Raw genomic sequence first — 24420 nt, forward strand, 5'->3', positions numbered from 1 at the left:
GTAGACACAATGGGCCGAATGGCCTCCTTCTGTGCTGTAAGTTTCTATTTTTTCTATGATTATCTGACCCAGTTGGTGTTACAGTGGAAAACTGAGAGAACATTGTCCCCACAGAAATTCAGGGACAGTGGAACCCTTTCCACTTTGGCTGATTGTGACTCCAGGGCAGTCGAACCAATCGCAGATGTTTTATATTATTGTCCAAGATCAAAATAACACAACACCACCACCCCCATCCCTGTGTTTATGGGTCCATTTTGCAAGATTGCACTGCCTATATGACACAACAAAGGAATGGACAGGAAATTCCGGCAGTGCCTGTGATCTCCCAATTGGCTGGCGGTCAAGGTTACTAGTCAGCACTATATACTCAAAACGTTTCCTACCTACATGTTTACTTCATTCACACTTCCCTGGGTCCTATTGCAATGATTGAAATGGCAACAAAGGTGCTTTGTTTTCTTCTGAAATAAAAGCAGAAACTGCTGGATAAACTCTGCAGGTCTGGCAGCATCTGTGGAGAGAGAAACAGCGTAAATGTTTCGCGTCCATGTGACTCGTCTTCAAAGCCTCTCCTTTACTTTTCTGTCTAACAGACAAGCAGATATTTTGCTAGGCTTGTTGCTCACCTGATCTGAAAGTATTGCAGTGTACTTGGGATAGAGCGGATTGTCACTGCTAACTCACCTGGGCTGACGGGATCTAATGTCACTTAGTCACTTGTACAGCATGAGTGAGGCAGAACGCTGGCTGCTGTATGTGAGACTAAGTATTAAAGATCATGGAAGCAGCTTTTATCAGGATCCCCGCAATTTGTTTTACTGAGCCTCCTGACTGATTTCATGGACCACAAGATTAGGTAAAGTCGGAAGCTGATTATTTTGACCACCTGCATTTTCGCAAAAGGACAACTTGCCCATCCTCATGGACAAACTCGATTAGTCAGATGTTCTTCTTAAGCAATTGGCTGCCTTGGGTCTGACCACCTAGGGCAAATCAAATTCTGTAAGAACTCTTCCTTTTCCAAGCGCTGATCCACTAACAGGGTTGTTAATAGCAATGTAATGGCAACTTTAGTAATGTCCCTCAATGCCACTTGTGCCATGATGACACTTTTAAATGTCAGGGATTACATTTTTATTTTCACCACATTAGTAGTAATCTGATGGAGCCTAGTATAGAATGAAAAAGTTATTTGTTCCTTTTGTTTTAATGGTTGGGTTTAGTAACAGTTCCATTTGACCAGATTAACACCCATGAGGTGAAGGTGAAACTTTACCCACAGTCATAAGAACAGGAGTACAGCCCCTCAAACCTGATCTTCCATTCAGTGAGATCATGGTCGATCTGTCTTAACTCCATCCACCTGCCTTGATCTATATCCTTGTGGAATTCTTGCCTAGCAGAATGCATCACTCTCAAATTTAAAATTATTAATTGAGCTCACATCTACTGCTTTTTGTGTGAAAGTTTCACTCTTCTACACTCCCACTTTGAGAAATGTCCATCACCATTATTGACTGCCTCAAGCAGTTTGCTAGACAAACAACATATACCTTCCAGCATACAGGCCTGCATTTACATCTGAATTCACTCAGATTCTGGTGCAAGATCTTAATGTCATACAGCACAGCACCTGAAACTGTCTTCTAACCAGTAATGCAAGACAAATGCAACTAAAATTTTAAAAAATGATAATTTTGTGGTTTAATTTGATAATAATAGTGTGACTGTTCCAAAGCCCTCCTTGCCTGTTCCCAACTTCCAACCTCCATAAATTCCATCTCATCCAAAGATTTGCTGTCTGTATCCCAGCCGGCAGCAAGTCCCATTCACCCATTAACCCTATCCTGACTGACCTGGCCCCAGGACTGGCAATTCCTCAATTTTCAAATTCTTGTCTATCTTTTCATATCCTTCCATGTCCTCACCCCAGTCCCTCTCTGCAACTTCCTCCAGACCTATAACCCTCTGAGATCCCTGCACTGCTTCAATTCTGCCTCTAGCATGCCCCCAGTTTTCACTGCTGCGCCATTGGCAGCAATACCTTCAGCTGCCTTTGCCCTAAGCTCTCCTAAACCCCTCTGCTTCTCTCTCCCTCTCTGTCTCTCTCCTCTTTAAAGATGCTCCTTAAAACGTAACTCTTCAACTAAGTTTTTGGTCATCTGTCCAGAAAACTTCCCATGTGGCTTAGTGCCAAAGTTAATCTCATGTCACTCCCTTAGGATGTTTTCTTTGCAACAATGTACTTTATTCATAGAATACCCAAAAGATTTCAAAACGGCCACCACAGAAATTTCAAAGATATTCAAATTATCTACACAGATCATGTTGCACTCTGAAGTGCTTTAGTACAATAGTGATACATGTAATATTTACTATATGCATTTAATGTGAGTCATACAGCCCAACGAGTCTACACAAATCTCAGCCCCTTGGTGCACTGTGGCTGAAAGGTCTTAGACAGCGACCCTTCCCTGCCTCTGCGGCAGCTGTCCCAAGCCTCAGCACGTAGTCCTGGACCTTGGAATGTGCCAGTCTGCAACAATTGGTCAAGGACAACACTTTGCACTGGAAGACCAACAAGTTTTTGGCAGACCAAAGAGGGTCTTTCACCGAGTTGATGATCCTCCAGCTGCAGTTGATGTTTGTCTCAGTATGTGTCCCTCGGAACAGAGTCCTGCGTCAGAGAGCTGCATGGGATGAACCTCAACAAAAACCACTGCATTATTTCTCCAGACCTTCTTTGCAAAGGCACATTCCACAAGGAGGTGAACAATGGTCTCTTCAACACCACAGCCACCTCGAGGGCAGTGTGTGGAGGGGGTGAGACTCTGGGCATGTAGGAAGGATCTGACAGGAAGGGCCTTCCTCACCACCAGCCAAGCTACGTCTTGATGCTTATTTGAAAGTTCTGGTTCTTCCAAATGACTTTGACAGTCTGGTCAGGAAACCATTCAAAAAGATCTACTATCTTCTTTCCTCGCAGGGTCTCTAGGACATTATGTGCAGATCACTGCCTGATGGACTTATGGTCAAAGGTGTTTCTCTGCATAAATTTTTCCACAAGAGATAGGTGGTACAGCACAGTCCAACTACTTGGAGCACGGCCAGACCCAAACTTCACAACGCTGGGGACAGTAGAACCTCAACAAGTGGTGACACTTGGTGTTTGCATACTGAGAGTCTACACACAGCTTGATGCAGTTACACACAAAGCCTTGGGATGTTTTACTACATTAAGGGTAACATCAAATGCAAGTTGGCGTTGACTATACCTTAACTTGCATGCGTATTTGAAATGGGTATAACATTTTACAAATGAGCGAGGTAAAAGGTCCTCTGATCACTACAAGGTTCATCTCTAATTGGCACCAAATTGGCAAAACAATGCAGGTCAAACCAGTCTTTGTTCTTGAGCTGGGTCAAAGGTCTTGTTTTTCTTTGCTCCATCCTACATCCTGACAGTCAAAAGGCACCTTGGGTGTTTGCTGTGGAGTTGAGGTAATTCAGCAGCTCAGAAAGGAGCAGCTTGTTCTTCAGCTCTACATCATCATAGCTCCGACAGGACAAGATTTATGACTTTGGTTTCAACCAGAGTAAAGCGTATTAAGTGCAGGCAAGGTTGGAACTTTCATCAGCCAACTTTCTGCGAAACATTTGTGGTGTAATATTACCAACACTTGCAAAGGGGCAGCTTAAATAGTTTCCTGCCAAAGACGTCATTCACGGTTAAGTGTTATAGTGTGTTGGTGCCATGTTAGACAGCATGATTGCTTGTGCCAAGTTATTTCATGGCAGGGAAAAAAATACCAGTCTGTTGAGCTAGAAGTGCAGTTTATTAAAGAAAAACAAACAAGAAAATGCTTTCCTTATTGTTTTCTGGATTTCTGTAACATCATTGCTGTTGTGGTTCCAGTCTGGATTTTATACAGAAATACCCAGTAGGCCACAACTAACCAAAGCATCCTCTCTCGTTTCCTTTGGGGAATTATGAAGGTTGCTCACTTCACTGCCAACACATTAATGCTTCAAGTAGCATTTGTAATAAAGCTTCTATGCTTTCTTCATCCATAATATGTATGTCACTTCTTTAAAATTATATTTTACTTCTGGGTTTTGTATTTTTTTTTCATTCTTGGTATATAGGTGTTGTAAATAGAGCCAGCCTTTTTAGTTTATCTCTGGGTTTCCCTTGAGAAGGTGGTGGTGACCTGCTTTCTTGAACCACTGTGGTCCATGTACTGAAGGTGCTTCCACAGTGCTACTAAGGAGGGAATTGCGGGATTTTGACACAGCAACAATGAAGGAGCGGCGATGTTGTTTCAAGTTGGGATGGGGCGTGATCTCGAGGGGAACTTGAAGGTGGTGGTGTTTCCGTATGCTTGCTGCCCTTCTCCTTCCAGATGAGGGAGGTCACAGGTTTTGGGATGTAAAAGATTCCTTGTAAAGCACTCACAACCTCTGCACTGTTATCTGTGCTGTATAGGCCAGCTTCATGCCCCAACCTGGGCTAAGTTGACTGATTTCAGCTAGGGTAGCAAGAGCATTGCCATAAGCTTTCTCGTCACTCCACGATTATGGAAAGGAATGAAATAGTTGCTGCTTCTGATTGCTGTCCAGTGACCTGGGCTGAAAGATATGCCTATATGCACATTAGATGAAGAGAGGATGCGACTCAGCCATGGAGACCCCATGCAGATAAAAACCAGCTGGCTTTCTTACATAAGATAATGGTCCCCCTCAGGCAACAAGAGGACGAGCGGGTGCCTTTGAAATTATACAAAATCAATAGGTGATGGTGAGGGGCGGAGGATCTTAATGCCTTTGTTTCTCCGGAGATCGATGTCAGTATGACGCCCCACTGTCCCCAATGTGCGCACCCAGTGGGTAAAACTCCCCACCAGCAGTGCTGGGAACTTGGAAAATGACTCCCACCGTGCCAGCAAGGAAAAGGAAAGAACATTGCTGCGGAATGATTCTAACTTTGAGAAGTGTTTGTAGAGGATGCGCGTCTTTTGACAGTCGCAGAAATGAACCTGACCGTGTTGTGAATGAAAAGTGCTCACCGTGGCAAATTGGGAAATTGAATTAATTAAATCTGGTAATTTGGTGGGCTGGCATCAGATGAGTTAAACGTAAAAGCACAAGACAGCCAAAACAAAACCTAATTGATTCACTAATGTTCTGCCACCCACATGACTACAGTCCCACACTACATGATTGATTCCTTTGCCCTATAAAGCAACTGAGAATGATCAATCATTGTGGCAATGTAATATCACCCACATCCTGAGAACAAATAGTAAAACTATGGCAATGTTGCCCAACACATTTCCCAGCATGATTTCACTTGTGGCGTGGAATCATTCTTTTCTATGGCTTCATTCCCTGTTTTTACTAATTCAATTGCAGAGAGACACAAATTGCATTTTGATGACTCATTTTTCTAAGTAGTGTGAGAATAAGTGCTTTGAATACATGCACCAAATCACATGAGGGCTGTTCATGGTGCATTGCAAATAACTCAAAAGACAGAGGTGTCTGAGTATCTAAAGCAATGAAGTGTAACTCAGCCACCCAACAGTATTTGTATATACAGCCTTCTGGATGAGTAAGCTCTTGCCTTTGTTAATTGTAATAACTTGCCTTAAAATGAGTTGGCAAGAAACTTTCATGGCTGACTGCTTTCCCTTCACTTTGAGGCCTGTTTTTACAATTGTCCCACAACACCATAAAGAAATTGTGGGCGGAATGTTAAGCCTTTGGACAGTCTTCCTGCCCCACCGCCAACTGAGGCCCCTAATCAGGCACTTAATGCCCATTGAAGAGCCTCTTTCCACTGCTGGCGGTATTAACCCAGCGTTGGGCTGGCCTATTGCCATGTGTGGAACATGACATGCAAACCTGTGTGGGTAGCATGTGGCCTCCTGGTGGGGTGGGCGTGATGGTTCCACATTCAAGGGCATGCAGTGCCTGAATAAGGGACCCAGCATCAAGAAGGGGCAGTGCCCCCTGAAAGCCACCATCCTGCCCTTGAAGCTGACCACCTTAAAATCCCTTTCCCACGAAACCCGACCCTGCGAAACACCATCCCACCATTATTTACCTCGGGCCTAGATCGCTCTGCGACCCTGAACTCTGGTGGGTGTCATTCCAACAGCAGCCACCACCTCCCCAGTGGCGCCATTAAGCAAAAGAGCTGCCAGGCTCTGTTATGGCAACAGCTATCGGCAGGCGGGACTTCCCATCCCACAGGATCCTGATCCTGTGGAAGGCACACTGATGGCCTCTCAACTACCTGATTAGCTCGTGATTTTCTTCGCCTTCCCTAGAGGAGGCAACATTGGTCTCTCACTGGCTTTCCAGCCAGCGGGCAAGGCCCTTACCGCCCCAGTAAAATTCCCTCCTGTTATCTGCGGTGCCCTTCCAGTGTGGTGCTAATACATGTTAATGAGGCCAGTTTGACGGGTCAATTCCCTTCCTTTCCCTCAACAAAACTGTTCACCAGAAGCATCTCTAGATAAAACACAAAGGATAAATCTTCCACTATGTACAATTCCCCCTAAATTGGGAACACCAGCATAAAAAAGTTGAGGAAATTTAATCGCAAGGTTTGCACCCTATCAAGTTCCTGCAATCTTTTACACTGATTTATAAAGCATTATGCTGGTGGCCCTGCCCACAAAACTGATCACGTGCCCAGATCAAATTAATCACCATGGTGAGTTTATGCTGATTGTATCTGGTTGCGGCCCATCAAGGAGGCTAATTAAGCTGTGTCTTTTTAGACACAATACTAATAGGTCCATTTTAAAATTTCTTAAATATTGAATTTACTAACAAACTGATCATTGTACACCAATGAAACTAATAAATGGTTTTGTATAGTTTATTTAAAGTCACTTCCTATTAATTTGATTTCAAGTTATGGGTGTTGGAGTAGGCAATTTTATTAAACTGCTTCCTTTTTGTGATAATCCCATTTTCGGCTAATAATAAAACTGCACCAGGTTGCCACTCTTATATATGCCAAGAAACACTTCTAAATGGAAGGCAAAAAAGATAAACAATTACTTCCTGTGTAGTATAATAGGTTAATAGTTATGACAATGAGTTGGTAATGGGTATCATGATGTAACGGTGACATCAGCAGCCACTATTACAGCAGCAGAGACTCTGTAGAGCAGAGGAAACAATCTGTATTCAAGCGAGATGTATCGCTGTAGCCTATCGTGTATATAGTGTTAGCAAAGCAGTTTGAAATAACCTACCTGAGTCAGGCTACAGTTACTCAAGATAAGATAGGCCACGCAATCAACATACGAAACACCCATTGCACTGCCCTATTGCATTGATAAGTGAAAGATTTTGCATTCAGCGATATGCAATCGTGTATGAGCAGAAACTTGTGTGAAATATTCACTTTGGGAAACTAGTACAATTTTGTGCGCAAGTGTTGCTATGTTTGCCGATTGCAGCCAAAGTGGAAATTATATTTGGTGCCTTGGAGAGACAGCCCAATCTGTCAATTTGGAGGGATTTAAACTCCCTGAGCCTTATAGTTTGTTATTTGGGTAAATCCCCAAACTACCAAAGAACCTTGTACATTGGGAAATGTAGAAAACAGGAAACAATCTACATTTCTTACTAAGCTTTCTGTGTATTAATCTGTAAGGGCGTAACTTGGAACATTGTTGTGACATCATTGGATTGGTAAGAATTTTATTTTTGAAATAGTACATTCTAGGCAGTTATTCGCTGTGCCTCGTCAAATAAGATTCTTAAACTGATGGTTTTCCCCACATGGGAAGAGGGGCAGATCCACAAAGTCAGCTGCTTCCTTTCTTTTATGAGGCTCAATTAAAATAAAATTATATGAAATGATTGTGCCGTTGGACCCTGATCTGAATTTTCGATGAGGAACCTTTCCACTTGCAGGCGGTTACCCTTACAACCTACTCAGAAGGTAAATTAAAATTGAAAGTGGTAAGATCCAGCTGGTTAAATCACCCAGGTAATTTTAGACACCTGTCCACCCACTTTCTGCCAATGCCAGACAAAGAGCCTGTTGATTTGCCAGGTCAAAGTGCTCAGGTAGAAATTCCTGTCTTGCCTTCTTGAAAATGTTATGTATGATCATTGAAAGGAAGGTCTTGTAGCGCAGTGGTAATATCCCTACCTCTAGCCCAGAAGCTCTGGGTTCAAATCCCACTTCAGGATTTGATGGCCATGGAAGATGTGCTTGTAATGTGGCCATACAGATTGATTATCATGCTTCTAATATACCTGACAGCAGGAGGTAAGAATGGGAGAGTTTCCTGGTCAGCCACACTGCAGAAGGTAATGGCAAACCACTGCAGTACTTTGCCAAGTATAATCATGGACCAATCAAACAGAGGTCCATGGTTGCCAATGCCCTCTTAGGGTATGGTACTCCAAAGGAGGAGGATCACTGAAAAGGTGGTGATCCTTCTCCTTAAACTGCAACAATTCTGGTGGTGACATTAGTAGATTAATCCAGTATCCCAGATTGTCAGTTCTGAAAACATTGGTAAGAGTTTGGAGTTCTTAATTGAATCCTATAGAGTGTTGATTTAGGAGGTACACTAAAAAGTCTGTGAGCTGTGTTTTTTCATTCAACGTAGTTACGCCTTTGTAGAATCATAGAATGGTTACAGTACAGAAGGAGGCCATTCAGTCCACCACATCCACTAAGAGTTATTCAGCTAATCCCACTCCTCTTCCTTTCCCTGAAATTGTTTTCTTCAGATAATTATCCAGTTCTTTTGAAAGCCATAATTAAATATTCCTACCACACTCACAGGTAGTGCATTCGAGATCCTAAACACTAGCTGCTTAAAAAAGGTTTTATTTGTATCACTTCTGATTCGTTTGCCAATCAGCTTAAATCAGTGTCCTCTGTTTCTCAACTTTCTGCCAATGGGAACAGTTTCTCCCTATCTACTCTGTCCAGGTCCCCTCATGATTTGAACACCTCTATCAAATCTGCTTAAAGGATTTTTTGGAATCAATATAATTGGGTTATTAAAAAATCATCTAGGTTTCCTATTCCTAAATGCAGTCAGTGACCCTCGTTGTCACTGCATGTGTGGACATTGGGTGAATATAGCAGCAAGCTCAGTAAGACAGTTTGAAGACATTCAGTGTGGATTCATACATGAAAATTGACCATGCCCATGAGGTGCCAGAGGGCGATTTGACACCAATGGAGCTGTAACCCAGAATGGATAAATTGAGAGGGGGGGGAAGATTATTGTATGCACAATGCATACATTTTGCCTTTTATATATTATTACAATGTTTGTAGTGGTCATGCAGAAGCAGAGTTACAGCAGAAGATTATTTTTCTTGACTTACAATGAAAGGAAAATTATGTATACTTTAAGCCTTCAGTTCTCAAAGAGTCAGGTCTTGTATAACAGACTTCACTTGGTTTCATTGATTAGCTTCTCTCTGAATTTATCTTCTATCTTGCTAATTGTGGGAAAAAGTTTGTGAGAATGCTAAGTGCAGATATGCATGAAGATTAATGCAGATAAGGTTGGACATAGTCCACTTTCCATTCAAAGAAACTAGAGCCAGTGTATGGTTGGCCAGTACTCTGTAGAAGCCTGATAACAAGCTGCTTTGCAGCAGGCCTGTAGAGAAAGTATCTGCCATCAAAATGTCAGCTTTCCTGGGCTAATTGGTTCACAATGTCTTGCTATATGCAAATTTTAGAAAGAGTCTCAAAAGAACTTTTGAAAATCGTGAAACTGCATGTTCCCTTGTGGTTAATTAACCATTTACTCCAAAACTTGCATGGGATTTAAAGAACTGTCAGTAATGAAAAGAAGAGCTAGTGACTCATATTGACCTACTTTAGTTTTGCTTTGATATCAAATCTAAAGCAGGAGGAGTCAGTGATCACCCTGTGGTTTTGGTCTGGATCAGGTCTGGCTGCAAATATCAGGAAATCTGCAGATTGTTTTTTTCCCAGTTTAGTTCCTTGTCCAAAAAGGTACTGATTTACACTGCCATAACTAATTTAGCATTTCTAACAGTGACTCAAAGTAATATCTAGGGTGTGGTATTATACATCAGTTGATCATATTGTACTCTTGGAGAGCAACCCACAAACACACTGCTTGCAGGAACATGTGGGAGGCTCATGCCTTAATGCTTGTTAAGAGTGATGTTTCTTCCTTTCACTCCTGCCCTGGATGTACACCCTTATGCCCCCTGTGATCTCATCAGCAGATGTGAGACAGAGATACTGGCACATATGGAAGAGTCACTGTCCAAGGGCTTCTCTTTTTCCCGACTGAAAGAAGACAACATGGAGATACCCCGGTTAAAAGTCGGGCTCCACAAGGGGAGGTTGTAAAATTTTATTTCTAAACATAATAATTGGTAGTAGTAAGTTCATGCATCACATTTTAGACATCACACCTCAGATGTCACTCTGCAAGGTTGCATTTTTTTTTAAGGGAATGAGCCATAATATCATTTTTTTCCCCTGATGTCAATATTCTGGCTTTTCACCAAAGGCAGGAACCAAGCACTTGTAAGAAGCAAAATGTTCCTGATTTTTTTTTTCGTTCATGGGATGTGGACGTCGCTGGCCAGGCCAGCATTTATTACCCAGACCTAGTTGCCCTAGTTCAGAGGGCATTTAAGACCCACACTGCTGTGGATCTGGAGTCACACGTAGGCCAGACCAGGTAAGGATGGCAGATTTCCTTCCCTAAAGGACATTAGTGAACCAGATGGGTTTTTACAACAACCAACATTGGTTTCATGCCAGGATTTTACACTGGTCAAGTGGGCTCTGCAGGAGAGGTCGCAGAGCTGACCACTGCCTGCGATCGGCTCCACACCGCGATTTCATGCAGGCGGGCCAATTAAGGTCCACTCAGCATTGGTTGCGAGTGGTAGCGCTGAGCGGTCAAGGGGAGGAGGGAGATTCGGGTCCAGTGCTCTTTCGTGTACATGCGCGAAAGAGTGCTTCAGTCTCCCTGAGGCACAGAGCTGCCTCAGGGAGATTGAAGAGCTTGTTAAAAAAGTAAACAAATACATTAAAAATTTAATGAAACATGTCCCCTCATTTGTATGTGTCACATGAGATGGGACATGTTTTTATTTTGCAAAGGAGGTTTTTATGTAATTTGTAAAAATCCCGCTTGTGGATGAGGTTTCCTAAAAACTTAAAGGACCACTTGACCTTTCCGCCTGCCTGCCAACTGTTAGGCTGGACGGGCAGTGTAAATTTGAAGTTAATTACCTAGTTAATGGCCTTAATAGGCTTTTCAATTATCGGCGGGTGCGCAGCTGACTCAGGCACGTGCCCGCCAATTGAAATGCCGTGAGACAGCGCGATGAGGTCAGAATGCACGCCTGACATCATCGCGCATCATTTAACATTCCAGCATTTAACGTTCCACATGAGGGGACATGTTTCATTGAACTTTCAATGTATTTATTTATTCTGCCCACGGTCATCATTAGACTTTTAATTTCAGATTTTTATTGAACTCAAATTCCACCATCTGCCATTCGAACCCAAGTCCCCAGAGCATTACCCTGAGTCTCTGGATTACCCTCATGTGCACATTTAGGCCAAAGAGTACCTGAGCCAAGGTGGCCAAATGAATCACAATTTGATTTTAACACTAAAGCAAACAGCTACAAACCAACAGTCTTTAAAAGTGAGAGGATGAATTGCCAAAGCTCTAAAAAGAATAGGCTTCCCGATTTTACAGATGATGACTTACAGCACAAAAGAAAAGAAATGATAATAAACACCTCAAAATCATTTGCTCGGCTTTGGTTAGAATACGCAGCAGAATCCTATTTATGCATGTCTGTGGGGTTTCCAGTAAAATTCTGCCAATCCCACAAACACTAAAGGCCTATGCCGTGGATCACATACTGTTCAGTTGTTTGACTTTGGGAGGAAGGTCAAGAATCACCAAGATGGTGCAGAAGAGATTCACCAAGATACCAATAATAAGAAAATTTACCTTTGATGGGAGCCTAGAGAAACTGGGGCTTTTTTCATTAAAAGCAAGATGAAAGACCAATATAGCTATTCAAAATTAAGACATGTTTTGATAAGTTGAATGGAAAGAGTTAGTTCCACTGGTCAGTGAGCCAATTGAAGGCATAATTTTAAGATGATCACAAAAAGAATGAAGTGGAAGTTATTTTTTGTAGCGTTGTTAAGAAGGTAATGAAATGAAACAATCCATAAAAGTTTTTAAAAGGGGAGAAGATAAATATTTTTGAAATCACCCTGTATATATTTTGGAACATCTTTCTAGAATTGAGGATAGGGAGTAAGTGCAGAGCTCCTGTTAGAAAGCTGGCACTGACATGATGAGCCAGATGTCAGATGGTGTTCTTCTGTAGTATACATTCTATGGCAACTTTGCTGAAGATCCCAGTGAGAAAAGGCACCATCCATTAAGAAAATAAGACAATTGTTATGATATCACTAAGGGACAATATGGTTTACTTCTTTTTAAAAGTTTCTTTGGACAATTCTGACAGTGAGATTCATGAGAGAATGCTTCATAAAAATCCATTATTTACTCTTTTCATACTTTGTAGCATTTTATACATATGTTTATATATGTATACATTTACAACAGCATAAATGAAATGGGGATATGTAATGTACATCTGTGAATAGGTAGATAAATAGCAATGTAATGTGATTAAGTGAGAGATTACAAATTTTGAGAGGAAAGCAAAGAACATAGGAGCAGGATTAGACCATTAGTCCCTTGAGCCTGTTCCACCATTCAATCTTACTCCATAATACCTTAGGTTAACAAAAAGCTATCAATCCCAGTTTTAAATTAACAACTGAACTGCCATCAACTGTTGGTTACAGAAGCGAGTTCCAATTTTCATCCACCCTTTGCAGCAAGTCGTCTGTCCTTATTTCACCCCTGAAAAGTCTGGTTCTTAATTATTAAGTCTTGCCACCAATTCCTAGACTCCTCAACCATAGGAAAGAGTTTCTCTCAATCCACCTATCTGTCTTCCTTAATTTCTTAAACTTTGACCAAATCACTCCTTAACTTTGTAAATTCTAAGCAACACAATCCTAGTTTATGTAATTTCTTCATGTAATTTAACCATTCAAGTCCAGATACCATTCTGGTAAACTATCATTCTGCTAAACTTATTTAAGTTAAAGAAATGGGGGTAGCCATTTAATGGACTGAACTATCCAAGGGTTCAACTACACATTTCCCTAAAAGTATAAGTGCAGATAGATAAAGCCATTAAAAATTCAGCATATTATGTATTTTATGAAGAGAGCCATAGAGTAGTAAGTTAAGGAGAAATTATACGAGTTATACAAAAGCAGTGACTTCAATGGAGTGTAAAATCAAGTAAGGTAGAGAGGGAGGTCCGAACCAAAGCCGTTCCATTCCTGGCTGGTATCAGGATCAGGGCTTACAGCCAACCACATAATGTGGCACTAAAGTCATGTGTAGACCAAAGTTGGGGAAGAAGTTAATCTTCGCTGAAAGATATTCGTGATCCAAGTGGGATTTTACAGCAATTTCAACAGTTTTCTTGGTTGTTTTCCACCCATAAATAACCAAATGTATTGTATTCAATTGCACAGATTGCCATGCTGAGATTATGACCTGGCATCCTATATGTTGCTTGTTCAGTACCAGTACCCTACTATACCCTCAAAAAATTCTGAAGAATGGGGCAGGCTTCCTCAGATAAGTTAGTGAAAGTAGTTCAATTAAAAATAAATAAACAGTTCATAAATATTTCAATTAAATCATTATCTTTTATGCTGATGTTTCATTCTGGCCAAGTTTTAAACCTCTCCATGACATGCATGTACCAAATCCTTCGGAAGAAGGTGTACTCTCCCTGGTCTTTCCTAATGGTCAGGAAGACAACTGGACATGATCCAACAATCACTCTTTGTTACGGGTAGGAAGGGTTTAATTTAAACAGCCCTGATTTCTCCTCTCATCACCTGTCCATAAACAGAGATGTGTTTTTGATTTACTTCCCCTTATATAAGTGGTGGCATGTTTCCCAACCCCTCAATTTTGGTGTGATCCAATTTCTGTTAATAACCCCACAGCAGACTTGAGATAGGGTAAACCCAGAGGGTTATAATTCACTTTTCCAATAGAGTTGTCTTCTATAATGAGATAGGCATGCAGAGGTGAATCAGTCTTACAGGTGGTCATAGAGAAGTTCCAGTCGAAACAGTATAGATGCAGCCAGGCATTCAACACTGGACAGAGTCCCTTTTGTGTGCTGCTGCTGAGTAAATGGAAAGATGGCAGACTGAGCTTTGCAGCTCCGCAAGGCAATATTACTGGCTCCACCAGCTGGTGGGGTCATATCACATGACTCCCACCTCTCCACTTTGAATTTGACAAAGCATGTGTATCCCATTGTCTGGGCCCTTTGCCCTAACAGAAGTATTGGCAGTGGTTAGCCAGCCCTGGCTTATGAAATGTAAATGGCCTTGGTGGAGTTCTCTTTGAACTTAATCTCACAGGGGGTCACCAGGGTCTCTTCAGAGATAATGACATGTCAGTTCCTGCAAACTGCCACATTAGGTCTTATTGTTCAAGGGTCACAGACAGATCTAGCTTCAGCCATTTTAAAAGTCTTTGTCCAGTTTTTAAAATTTTAGAAATTAGCCATGTGGAAATATATAATATATTATAAAATATATTTGGTGTGAGTTCTTAGCCCCCTGACATCCTTTCTCTTCTGCTTTGTTAAATTGGGCACCCCCTGTTTGACCTCCTCACAGGCAGGCAAACTGAGATCACCTCATAGGGAATTGCAAACGTAAACTACGTCCTATCATTCCACGATAGGGGAAGGGTTTGTAAGTAAGTTTAGTCAGTAAGGTGCACGCAGTCAGGAGACTGTGCCTGGGTGAGACAGAGACCAAGTGTGTAGCGAATTAGGTTCACTTGAGAATTCGGTACATGAGGGAAAGAGGTGCTTTAAGCAAGATTATTGCAACTCATAAAGTGTGTTAAGTATTAGTGAGATTTATCGTTACTAGCAACATTTATCAATAGCTGTAAGTTTTAAGTTAAGGCCAAGTAAAATAAAGTTAATATAAGTAAATCAAAGAAAAATAAAGTTAACCTAAGTGAAGTAAAGTTAAGGCATGGCAGGTCAGTTCAGTCATGTGGAATGCATGTCCTGTAGTATCTGGGGAGTCGTGGATGCTACCAGTGACCTAGATGACCAGATGTGTAGAAGTGTCACCAGCTGCTAAAACTTGAGCTCCCACTGGAGTCACTGTGGCACATCCATGAGGCTGAGAGCTACGCGGATAGCACATTCAGAGAAATGATCACACCGCAGGCTATGAGCATGGAGGCAGAAAGGGGATGGATGAATGCCAGGCAGTCTAAGAGAACCAGGCAGATAGTGCAGGATTTCCCTGAGGTCCCACTCACTAATTGGTTTTCTGCTTTGGATACTGGTGAAGGCATTGGTTCCTCAGAAGAGTGCAGTCAGAGCTAAGCTCGTGGCACCACGGGCAGTTGTGCTATACAGGAGGGGAGAAAGAAGAGGGGAAGAGCACTAGTGATGGTGAATTCTTTAGTTAGGGAAACAGGCATTTCTGTGGCCATAGACGTGACTCCAGGATGGCATGTTGCCTCCCTGGTGCCAGGGTCAAAGATGTCATGGAGCTGCTGCAGGACATTCTTCTGGGAGAAGGTGAACAGCCAGAGGTCATGGTCCATGTCAGTACCAATGACTTAGGTAGGAAGGGGGATGAGGTCCTGAAAGCAGATTTCAGGGAGCTTGGAAGGAGGTAAAGCAAGAATCTCAGGATTACTTCCAGTCCCACTGTTAGTAAGCATAGAAATAGGAGAATTGAGTGATTGAACACATGGGCTGGAGAACTGAAGTAGGAAAGGATGGCATCAGATTTCTGAGGCATTGGGACCGGTTTGGGTACAAATGGGCCCTGCACATTAGCAGGAAGTGGACTAACATCCTCGCAGGGAGATTCCCTAGCGCTACTGGGGAGGGTTTAAACTAAATTGGCAGGGGGATGGGAACCTGAGAGAGAGCTCAGATTTGAGGGGAGAAAAACTGGTTAAAGGAACATTTTATAAAGTTAGTTCATGGATTGTGGGTGTCACTGGCTAGGCAAGCATTTATTGCCCATCCATAATTGCCCTTGTTCAGAGGGCATTTAAAAGTCAACCATGTTGCCGTAGGTCTAGAGGCACATGTAGATCAGACCAGGTAAGGGCAGCTGATTCCCTTCTCTAAAGGGCATTGATGAGCCCAAAGGGTTTTTTACCAACATCAGCAATGGTTTTATGGTCACCAGACTTTTAATTCCGTGTAGTTTATTGAATTCAAATTTCACCATCTGCCGTGGTGGGATTCAAACCTGGGCTCCCAGAGCATTACCCTGGGTCTGCTGAAATACTGGTTTAGTGACAATACCACTGTCTATGCCTCCCCTGTAGAAATATAGAAGACGTACAAAGCATAGGCAAGCATCAATTAGGATCAGAATGGAGAATAATGTTAAAAAAGCAGAATTAAAGGCACTCTATCTGAATGCATGTAGCATTCACAAAAAGGTTAATGCTTTGAATACACAAATTGAGGTAAATGGGTATGATCTAATTGCAGAGACGTGGCTGCAGGGTGACCAAGATTAGGAATTGGATATCCAAGGACATTGAGCATTTAGGAGGGATAGGCAAAAAGGAAAAGGAGATGGTGTAGCACTATTAATAAGGAACAAGATCAGTATACTCATAGGAGAGGATCGTAGATCGAAAATTCAAGATGTAGATTCAGTTTGGGTGGAGCTAAGAAGCAGCAAGGGGCAGCCAACATTGGTGGGAATAGTTCATAGGCCACCAAACTCTAGTGCTAACGTTGAGCATGGTATAAATGAGGAAATCAGGGATGCATGTAACGTGGGTAATACAGTAATAATGGGTGGCTTCAATTAACATAGACAGAGTTAATCAAATCAGCACTAATGCTCTACAGGAGGAATTCCTGGAGTGTGTACAAAATCCTGGAGCAGGACATTGAGGACCCAACTAGGGATTGGGCTATTTTGGATTTAGGGTTATGTCATGAGAAAGGGCTTATTCCTTGCTGTAAATCAGACTTTGGGAAATAGTGACCATAATATGATAAAATTTTGCATTAAATTTGGATGTGATATAGTTCATTCTGAAATTAGGATCTAAAACCTGAAGAAAGGAAATTATGAGGGCATGAGGGACAAGTTGGCTGTGGTGGATTGGGAGAATACACTAAAAGATTTGATGGTAGACAAGCAATGGCTAGTATTTAAAGAAATATTACAACAGATATACATTCCCCTAAGGTACAAACACCAAGGGAAAGGTAAATCAACCATGGTTAACAAAAGAAGTTAAAGATTGCATTAGATCAAAGAAAATGGCTCATAGGCAAGAATTTTCCTGTCGGCGAGCGGGGGGACGGGTCTCGCTTACCGACACATAATAATATGTGGAATGACGTGGGGCGGAACTCCCGATATCATCCCGCATCATTTGCGTTTTCAGATTGACGGGAGCGCAGCCGAGTCAGCTGTGCACCCGCCGACCTGTCAACGGCCTACTGAGGCTATTCAAAAAGCAGTTAAACCAATTAGTGGAGCAGCCACCTGAGAAAGCATAAAACCTCATCCAGACCAGGTTTGGGCAGCTGATTCTCTTCTCTAACGGGCATTTTCAAATTTTCGAACGAATAACTTTTTCACTTTGGGAACCGATCTCCCTGAGGCAGCACTTAGTCTAAGGGAGATCGGAACGCTCCTTCACGCGCACGCACGAAGAAGCACACTTCCGCATTCGCCATTCTCCACCCCGCCCCACCACACCGCCCGCACAGGGCATGCACAGCGCTTCCGTGTGGATGTCAAGCTGGGCCGGTCTTAATTGGACCACCCACGAAAAATGGCAAATCGGGGGTGCTGATCGGAGGACTGCCCCCCCCCCCCCCCCCCCCCCCCACCACCGAAGGGGGGAAAATGTTGCCCATAAGGATGCCAGGAAAAGTGATAAGGCTGAAGATTGAGAGCAATTTGGAGCTCAGCAAAGGAGGACCAAGAAACTGATTAAGAAAGGGAAGAGACTATGAATGCAAACTAGCGCGAAACATAGGGCAGAATTTTCTGCCTACCGCACGGGCAGGCCCGACCCCATCTCCAGCGGGCGAGGAGCCGTTCCACGCTGGAAAAGTGGGCCCCGCCGCCATTTTAAGCAGGCGGGCCAATTAAGGCCCGCCCAGCGCGACGCCCAGATTTTTCTATTGCCTGCCGGGGCTCCTGGCCTGCCTTCCAACCTTAAGGTTGGACAGGCAGGTCCTTTAATTGTTTTAATGATCCTGTCAATGGCCTCAATTGGCCATTGACAGGTCGGCAGGCCCGCAGCTGATTTTGCTGTGAGCCCGCCTTCCTGAAGATTTAAATGGGGCGCGGTGATGTCGGGGGTTTCGCCCAACGTCATCCCGCGCCTTTTTACGCGTCAGCGAGCGGGCCCCGCCCCCTGGTCACCGGCAAAATTCAGCCCATGAAGTCAGGCTTTAAAAGCTTATTTAGGTACGTGAAAAGGAAAAGATTAGGACATATGTGGGCCCATTACAGGTGGGGACAAGAGAACTTATAACGGAGAACAGGGAAATGCCAGAGAAACTAAACAGTAACTTTGTGTCTGTCTTCACGGAAGAAGGCATAGAAAACCTCCCAGAAATGCTGGGCGATCAAGGGACTTGTGAAACTGAGGAACTAAAATAAATTGGTATTAGTAAAGAGGTAGTACTTGAAAAGTTAACCGGATTGAAGGTTGATAAGTCCCCTGGGCCAGATGAACTTCATCCCAGAGTGCTGAAGGAGGTGACTAGAGAGATAGTGGATGCCTTGGTGGTTATCTTCCAAAATTCTTTAGATTCTTGATAGGTTCCTGTGGACTGAAAAGTAATGTAACCCCACTATTTAAGAAGGGAGGAAGAGACCTGTTAGTTTGACATCAATAGTAGGGAAAAATTTAGAATCTATTATAAAGGATGTGACGTGGATATTTAGAAAAGAATGGTAAAATTATACAGAGTCAGCATGGATTTATGAAAGGGAAATCATGTTTGACAAACTTGTTGGAGTTTCTTGAGGATGTTGCTAGTAATATTGATAAAGGAGAACCAGTGGATGTGGTGTATTTGGATTTTCAGAAGGCCTTTGACAAGGTTCCACATGGAGGTTAGTAAATAAAATTAGACTGCATGGGATTGGGGGAAATAAGCTAGTACGGATTGAGAATTGGTTCAGAGATGAAAAGCAAAGAGTAGGAACAAATGGATCATTCTCAGGGTGGCAGGCTGTTTTAAGTGGAGTAACTCAAGGACTAGTGCTAGGTCTACAGCTGTTCACAACCTATATAAATAATTTGGATGTGGGGACCAATTGTAATTTGTAATTGTAAATTTGCCAATGACTCCAAATTGGGAGGGGACATAAGCTGTGAGGAGGATGTAAAGAGGCTTCAAGAGGACTTGGACTGGCAAAGTGAATGGGCTAGAACATGGCAGGTGGAATATAATGAGAATAAATGTGAAGTTATTCACTTTGGTAGAAAAAACAAGAAGGTAGAGTATTTCTTAAATGGTGAGAGGTTGTGAAGTGTTGACATCCAAAGGGACCTGGGTGTCATTGTTCATGAATCACTGAAAGCTAAATTGCAGGTGCAGCAAGCATTTAAAAAGGCAAATGGTATGCTGGCACTTCACTGCAAGGGGATTTGAATACAGGAGTGAAGATGCCTTGTTGCAGTTGTATATAGTATTGGTGAGACCTCACCTGGAATATTGTGTACAATGTTGGTCACCTTAACTAAGGAGGAGATATACTTGACGTGGAGTGAGTGCAACGGAGGTTCACTAGATTAATCCCTGGTATGGTGGGATTGTCTTATGAGGAGAGATTGGGGAAACTGGGTCTGTATTCTCCAGCGTTTCAAAGAATGAGAGGTGATCTCATTGAAACTTACAAGATTCTTACAGGGCGTGACAAGGTGGACGTAGATGTTTCCCCTTGCTGGTGTGTCTAAAACCAGGGAACACAGTCTCAGAATAAGGGGTAGGCCATTTAAGATAGAGATGAGGAGGAATTTCTTCACTCAGAGGGTGGTGAATCTTTAGAATTCTCTACCCCAGAGGGCTGTGGAAGTTCAATCATTGAGTATATTCATAACAGAAATTGATGGACTCCTGGAGACAAATGACATCAAGGGATACGGAGATAGCACAGGAAAGTGGAGTTGATGTAATGATCTAATTGAATGGCAGAGCTGGTTCGATGGGCTGAATGGCCTACTCCTGTTCCTATGTTCCAACAGAAATATCAAAATTAGGAGCATGAGCTGACAAAGGAACCTAAACTGTCAAAAGAGCTGAAAATATTTGGGAATACCCTCTTATTCCTCAAGTCAACTGCATACTTGCTTAGTGCAGAAGGGGGAGACAGTGGCATAGTGGTAATATTACTGGACTAATAATCCAGAGAGCTAGACTAACATTCTTGGGACACATTCAAATGGCATCTGGTGGAATTTAAATGCAATTAATTTTTAAAAAGATTTGGAATTGAAAGCTAGTCTCAGTAATGGAGACCATGAAACTATCATTGACTGTTGTAAAAACCCATCTGATTCATTAATGTCCTTTAGGGAAGGAAATCTGCCAGCCTTACCTGGTCTGGACTACATGTGACACTAGACCCACAGCAATGTGTTAGATTCTTAACTGCCCTGTGAAATCATCTAGCAAGCCACAAGTCACACAAGGGCAATTAGGGATGGGCAATGAATACTGCCCTTGCCAGTGACACCCACACCCCAAGAAAGAATTTAAAAAAAGACTCCATGCAAAGTCAACTAGGCAATTCTGATCTAATGTACAAAGTGAAACATTGGTTTGAGTCTGGAAACAACTGCTTGGCCAAATAAAGTTGTGGTACAAATAGAGGAAACTTAAAAGAATGAGGGCAAAATAAACTTTGTAAGGGGAAGTGAGAGACTGTGACATCATAGAAGACAAAATATTATGATTCCTAATGGATTTCAAATTTTCAATTTATGATTTTGATTCATTTGTAACATTCATTTGTCAATGAGTTTGAATTAGTACCGATATCCTCTATCAATCAATGGTCTGGGAAATAGTGGTGGTATTAGCCAGAGCTAATTTGAAACAAAATACCCATTACTATGATAACAATGGGGAAATTTAATTCAGAACAATGAATCTTTAGAAACTGTATAACTTTATAGATTAAAGCTCAAGTTCCAAGTGATGAACTCTTCGGGATTGAAGTTTTGTGCCTTGGCCTCATCCTTTGTTTCAAAAAGCTCCTGTGAAGCGTCTTAGGGTGTTTCATTGCATTAAAGACACTATATAAATGTAAATTGTTGTTGTTACCTAATATTTTAGTTGCATGTTGTCAGGAGGGAATTGGACCTTGGGTAATATTTCATGATTTATCTTGCCTTTTCTAACTTGCATTAGAAGACTGTAACCCCAGGAAATATAATGAGGATTCTTAGACTTGGAAGTACAGTAGCTTTATGCAAAGTTCATATATACCAGCGTTTACAAACTGTAAGCTCTTTGCAGTATGAGCAGTGAATAACTTGAACTGCATTGTACTCTTTAGCCTGTTCTTCAATGAATTCAGAATACATTTACGAAGAAGCTGAGGAAACAGCTTAGTTAAAGTATTACAGGTTCAGTGTCTGGTGTACTAATTCAAACTCATTGATAAATGAAGGTTACAAATGAATCAGAATCATAAATTGAAAATTTGAAATCCACTAGTAATCATAACATTTTTTCTCCACAGTGAAATAAAGATAACTTTATTAAAGCTGAGAAAAAACATTGGCCTGAATTTTCAGGATGGAGAGGAGAACACACCCCTGCTGACTCCAGCAGGCCAAACACTTAACATGTTTGTGCGAAATCCTGTTGCTCTTTTACTGGATGGTTATAACCTGTTATTGAAAACAGATGAACCAACACATGGTCAAATGTGGGCAGAGGCAGCAGGGAAGGCAAAAAAAAAATCAAGGCAGTCTTAATGAAGGAAAGGAAATGTTACTGTAATCAGGCTTTTGGTAAGATAGAGGACAATGAACCTTCATAACAACAGTTATAAAGTTCAATACTTCACCAGATATCCTGTCAGCAATTCTGTCTCCAGTCACTCCCATAAACAAACCTTCCATCTCCTACGGTCTTGAGAATGCTTTTACTGTCCAGTATCTAGTTAAGTGAGAGCATGGCCCAAGAATTGTAACATTAAATCCCCTCTATTTGTGAATACTTCACTGTAACCATACACTTCCTTCCTAGCTCTTTTTTCTTTTGTGGGATGTGGGCATCACTGGCAAGGCCAGCATTTGTTACCTGCCCCTAATTGTTCCTGAACTGAGTGCTAGGCCACTCCAGAGGGCAGTTAAGAGCCAACCACTTTTCTGCGTGGGCACATGTAGGCCAGACCAGGTAAGGATGGCAGATTTCCTTCCCTGAAGCATTAGTGAACCAGATGGGCTTTATGAAAACTGATTATATTTTCATGGTCACTAGTTTTTGATTCCAAATTTGTTAACAGAATTCAAACTCCACCAACTACCGCTGGTGGGATTTGATCCCACCTTCCCAGAGCATTAGTCTAGGCCACTAACATTACCACTATGCCACCATCTCACCTTAAAGAGGAACTGGAAATGACTGGTGAGATGAAACACAATTGTGAACAAAGGAGAAAAACCTTGGTGGGGGGGAGCGAGGGGGGGCGGTGGGGTGGGGAGGGGTGGTTGGGGGGTGGGGGGTGGGAGGAAGGCCATTGAGGGGGACTGAGGAGATTGGAAGTGTCAGGGGTTTGTGGCATCTGATGGCCAGGGGTTGGCCGGGCATGCACACTGGATCCATCAGTTCAGTGGAAAGGTACTTACCTCGTAATCCGACATCCCTCACCTCAGTTTAGCTGGCAAGTCAGGAAACCTGGCTGGCCAGAGTTAAATTTAAAATGGTGAATACAAATGAGACATACAGTCTCATTAGAATATTTAAAGGGCCAACAACCTCCTTGGAGCAGGTTGATCATTCGCCAGCCCCATGATGCCCCTGGTGAAAGTGGAACTGGTTGGGTTGGAGGTGGCTTGGGGTCATAATTCATACTTCTAACACTGAAAGGCCCCAATGACCCACATCCAGCCATTTTTTGGGGAATGAAGTTCCCCTCATTGTGTCCATGTAATCATTAACTTTGCAAATGGAATCACTAGACTGGTAAAGCTTTAGAAATGGAGGAATCTGTTTCCCTACACTCATTAGGTAGAGGGCTAAAGCGCTGACAATTTTTCATTTGGTGTATTGGTGAAACTACAGGACAGCACTGATTCCCCATCCCTTCTTTAAACATTATCGTGCATGTGTTGAAAGTACTCCCAGAGGTAGAGAATTACAGAATTTTAACCCAGTGACAGTAGTGAAACACGAGGAGGGTTTCAGTCTGTTAATGCCTATTCCGCTATTCAGTAAGATCATGGCTGATCTGTACCTAACTCCATTCACCCACATTGACTCCATATCCTTTTAGATGCTTTGCTATTAAAAAATCTACCAATCCAGATTTTAAATTATTCACTTACATAGGAACATAGAAATATAGGGAGTAGGAGCAAGAGTAGGCCATTTGGTCCCTTGAGCCTGCTCTGCCATTCAACTAAATCATGGCTGATCTTCAACCTCAATGCTATTTTCCCTCACCATCATATCCCTTGATATCTTTAATGTCTATAAATCTAAAGATCTTAGTTTTGAACATACTCAATGACTGAGCCTCTGGGGTAGAGAATTCCAAATATCCGCAACCCTCTGAGTGAAGAAATTCCTCCTCAGTCCTAAATGGCCTACCTCTTATTCTGAGACCCCCCACCTTCCTACTCAGGGGAAACATCTTTTCTGCATCTACCCTGTCGAGCCTGTAATAATTTTGCATGCTTCAACGAGATCACCTCTCATTGTTCCAAACTCTAGAGAATATAGGCGCAGTGTCCTCAATCTCTCCTCTGAGGACAATCCCACCATCCTAGGGATCAGTCTGGAGAACCTTCATTGCACTCCCTCTATGGCAAATATACCCTTCTTTAGATAAGGAAACCAAAACCACAATACTCCAGGTGTGGTCTCATCAATGCTGTATACAATTACAGCAAATCTTCTTTCCTCCTGTACTCAAATCCACTTGCAATAGAGGCCAATATACCATTTACCTTCCTAATTGCTTGCTGTACCTGCATGTTAGCTTTCAGTGACTTGTAGACAAGG

General features: G+C 42.3%; 1 protein-coding gene across 2 annotated transcripts in view; it reads left to right on the forward strand.

Annotated features, from left to right (window-relative positions):
* vegfc (vascular endothelial growth factor c) overlaps window positions 1–24420 on the forward strand; it is a 227758-nt gene that overhangs the window by 169936 nt on the left and 33402 nt on the right. Inside the window, exon 5 of one of the 2 annotated variants that reach the window (XM_041185274.1) lies at window positions 10264–10383. The exons of the other annotated variant lie outside the window; for it this stretch is intronic. Coding sequence (XP_041041208.1) covers window positions 10264–10383 — 120 coding nt within the window. The remainder of the gene's footprint in view (window positions 1–10263; window positions 10384–24420) is intronic. 2 annotated transcript variants of the gene reach the window in all.

Source organism: Carcharodon carcharias, chromosome 4 (assembly GCF_017639515.1).
Source record: "Carcharodon carcharias isolate sCarCar2 chromosome 4, sCarCar2.pri, whole genome shotgun sequence".
Lineage (NCBI taxonomy): Eukaryota > Metazoa > Chordata > Chondrichthyes > Lamniformes > Lamnidae > Carcharodon > Carcharodon carcharias.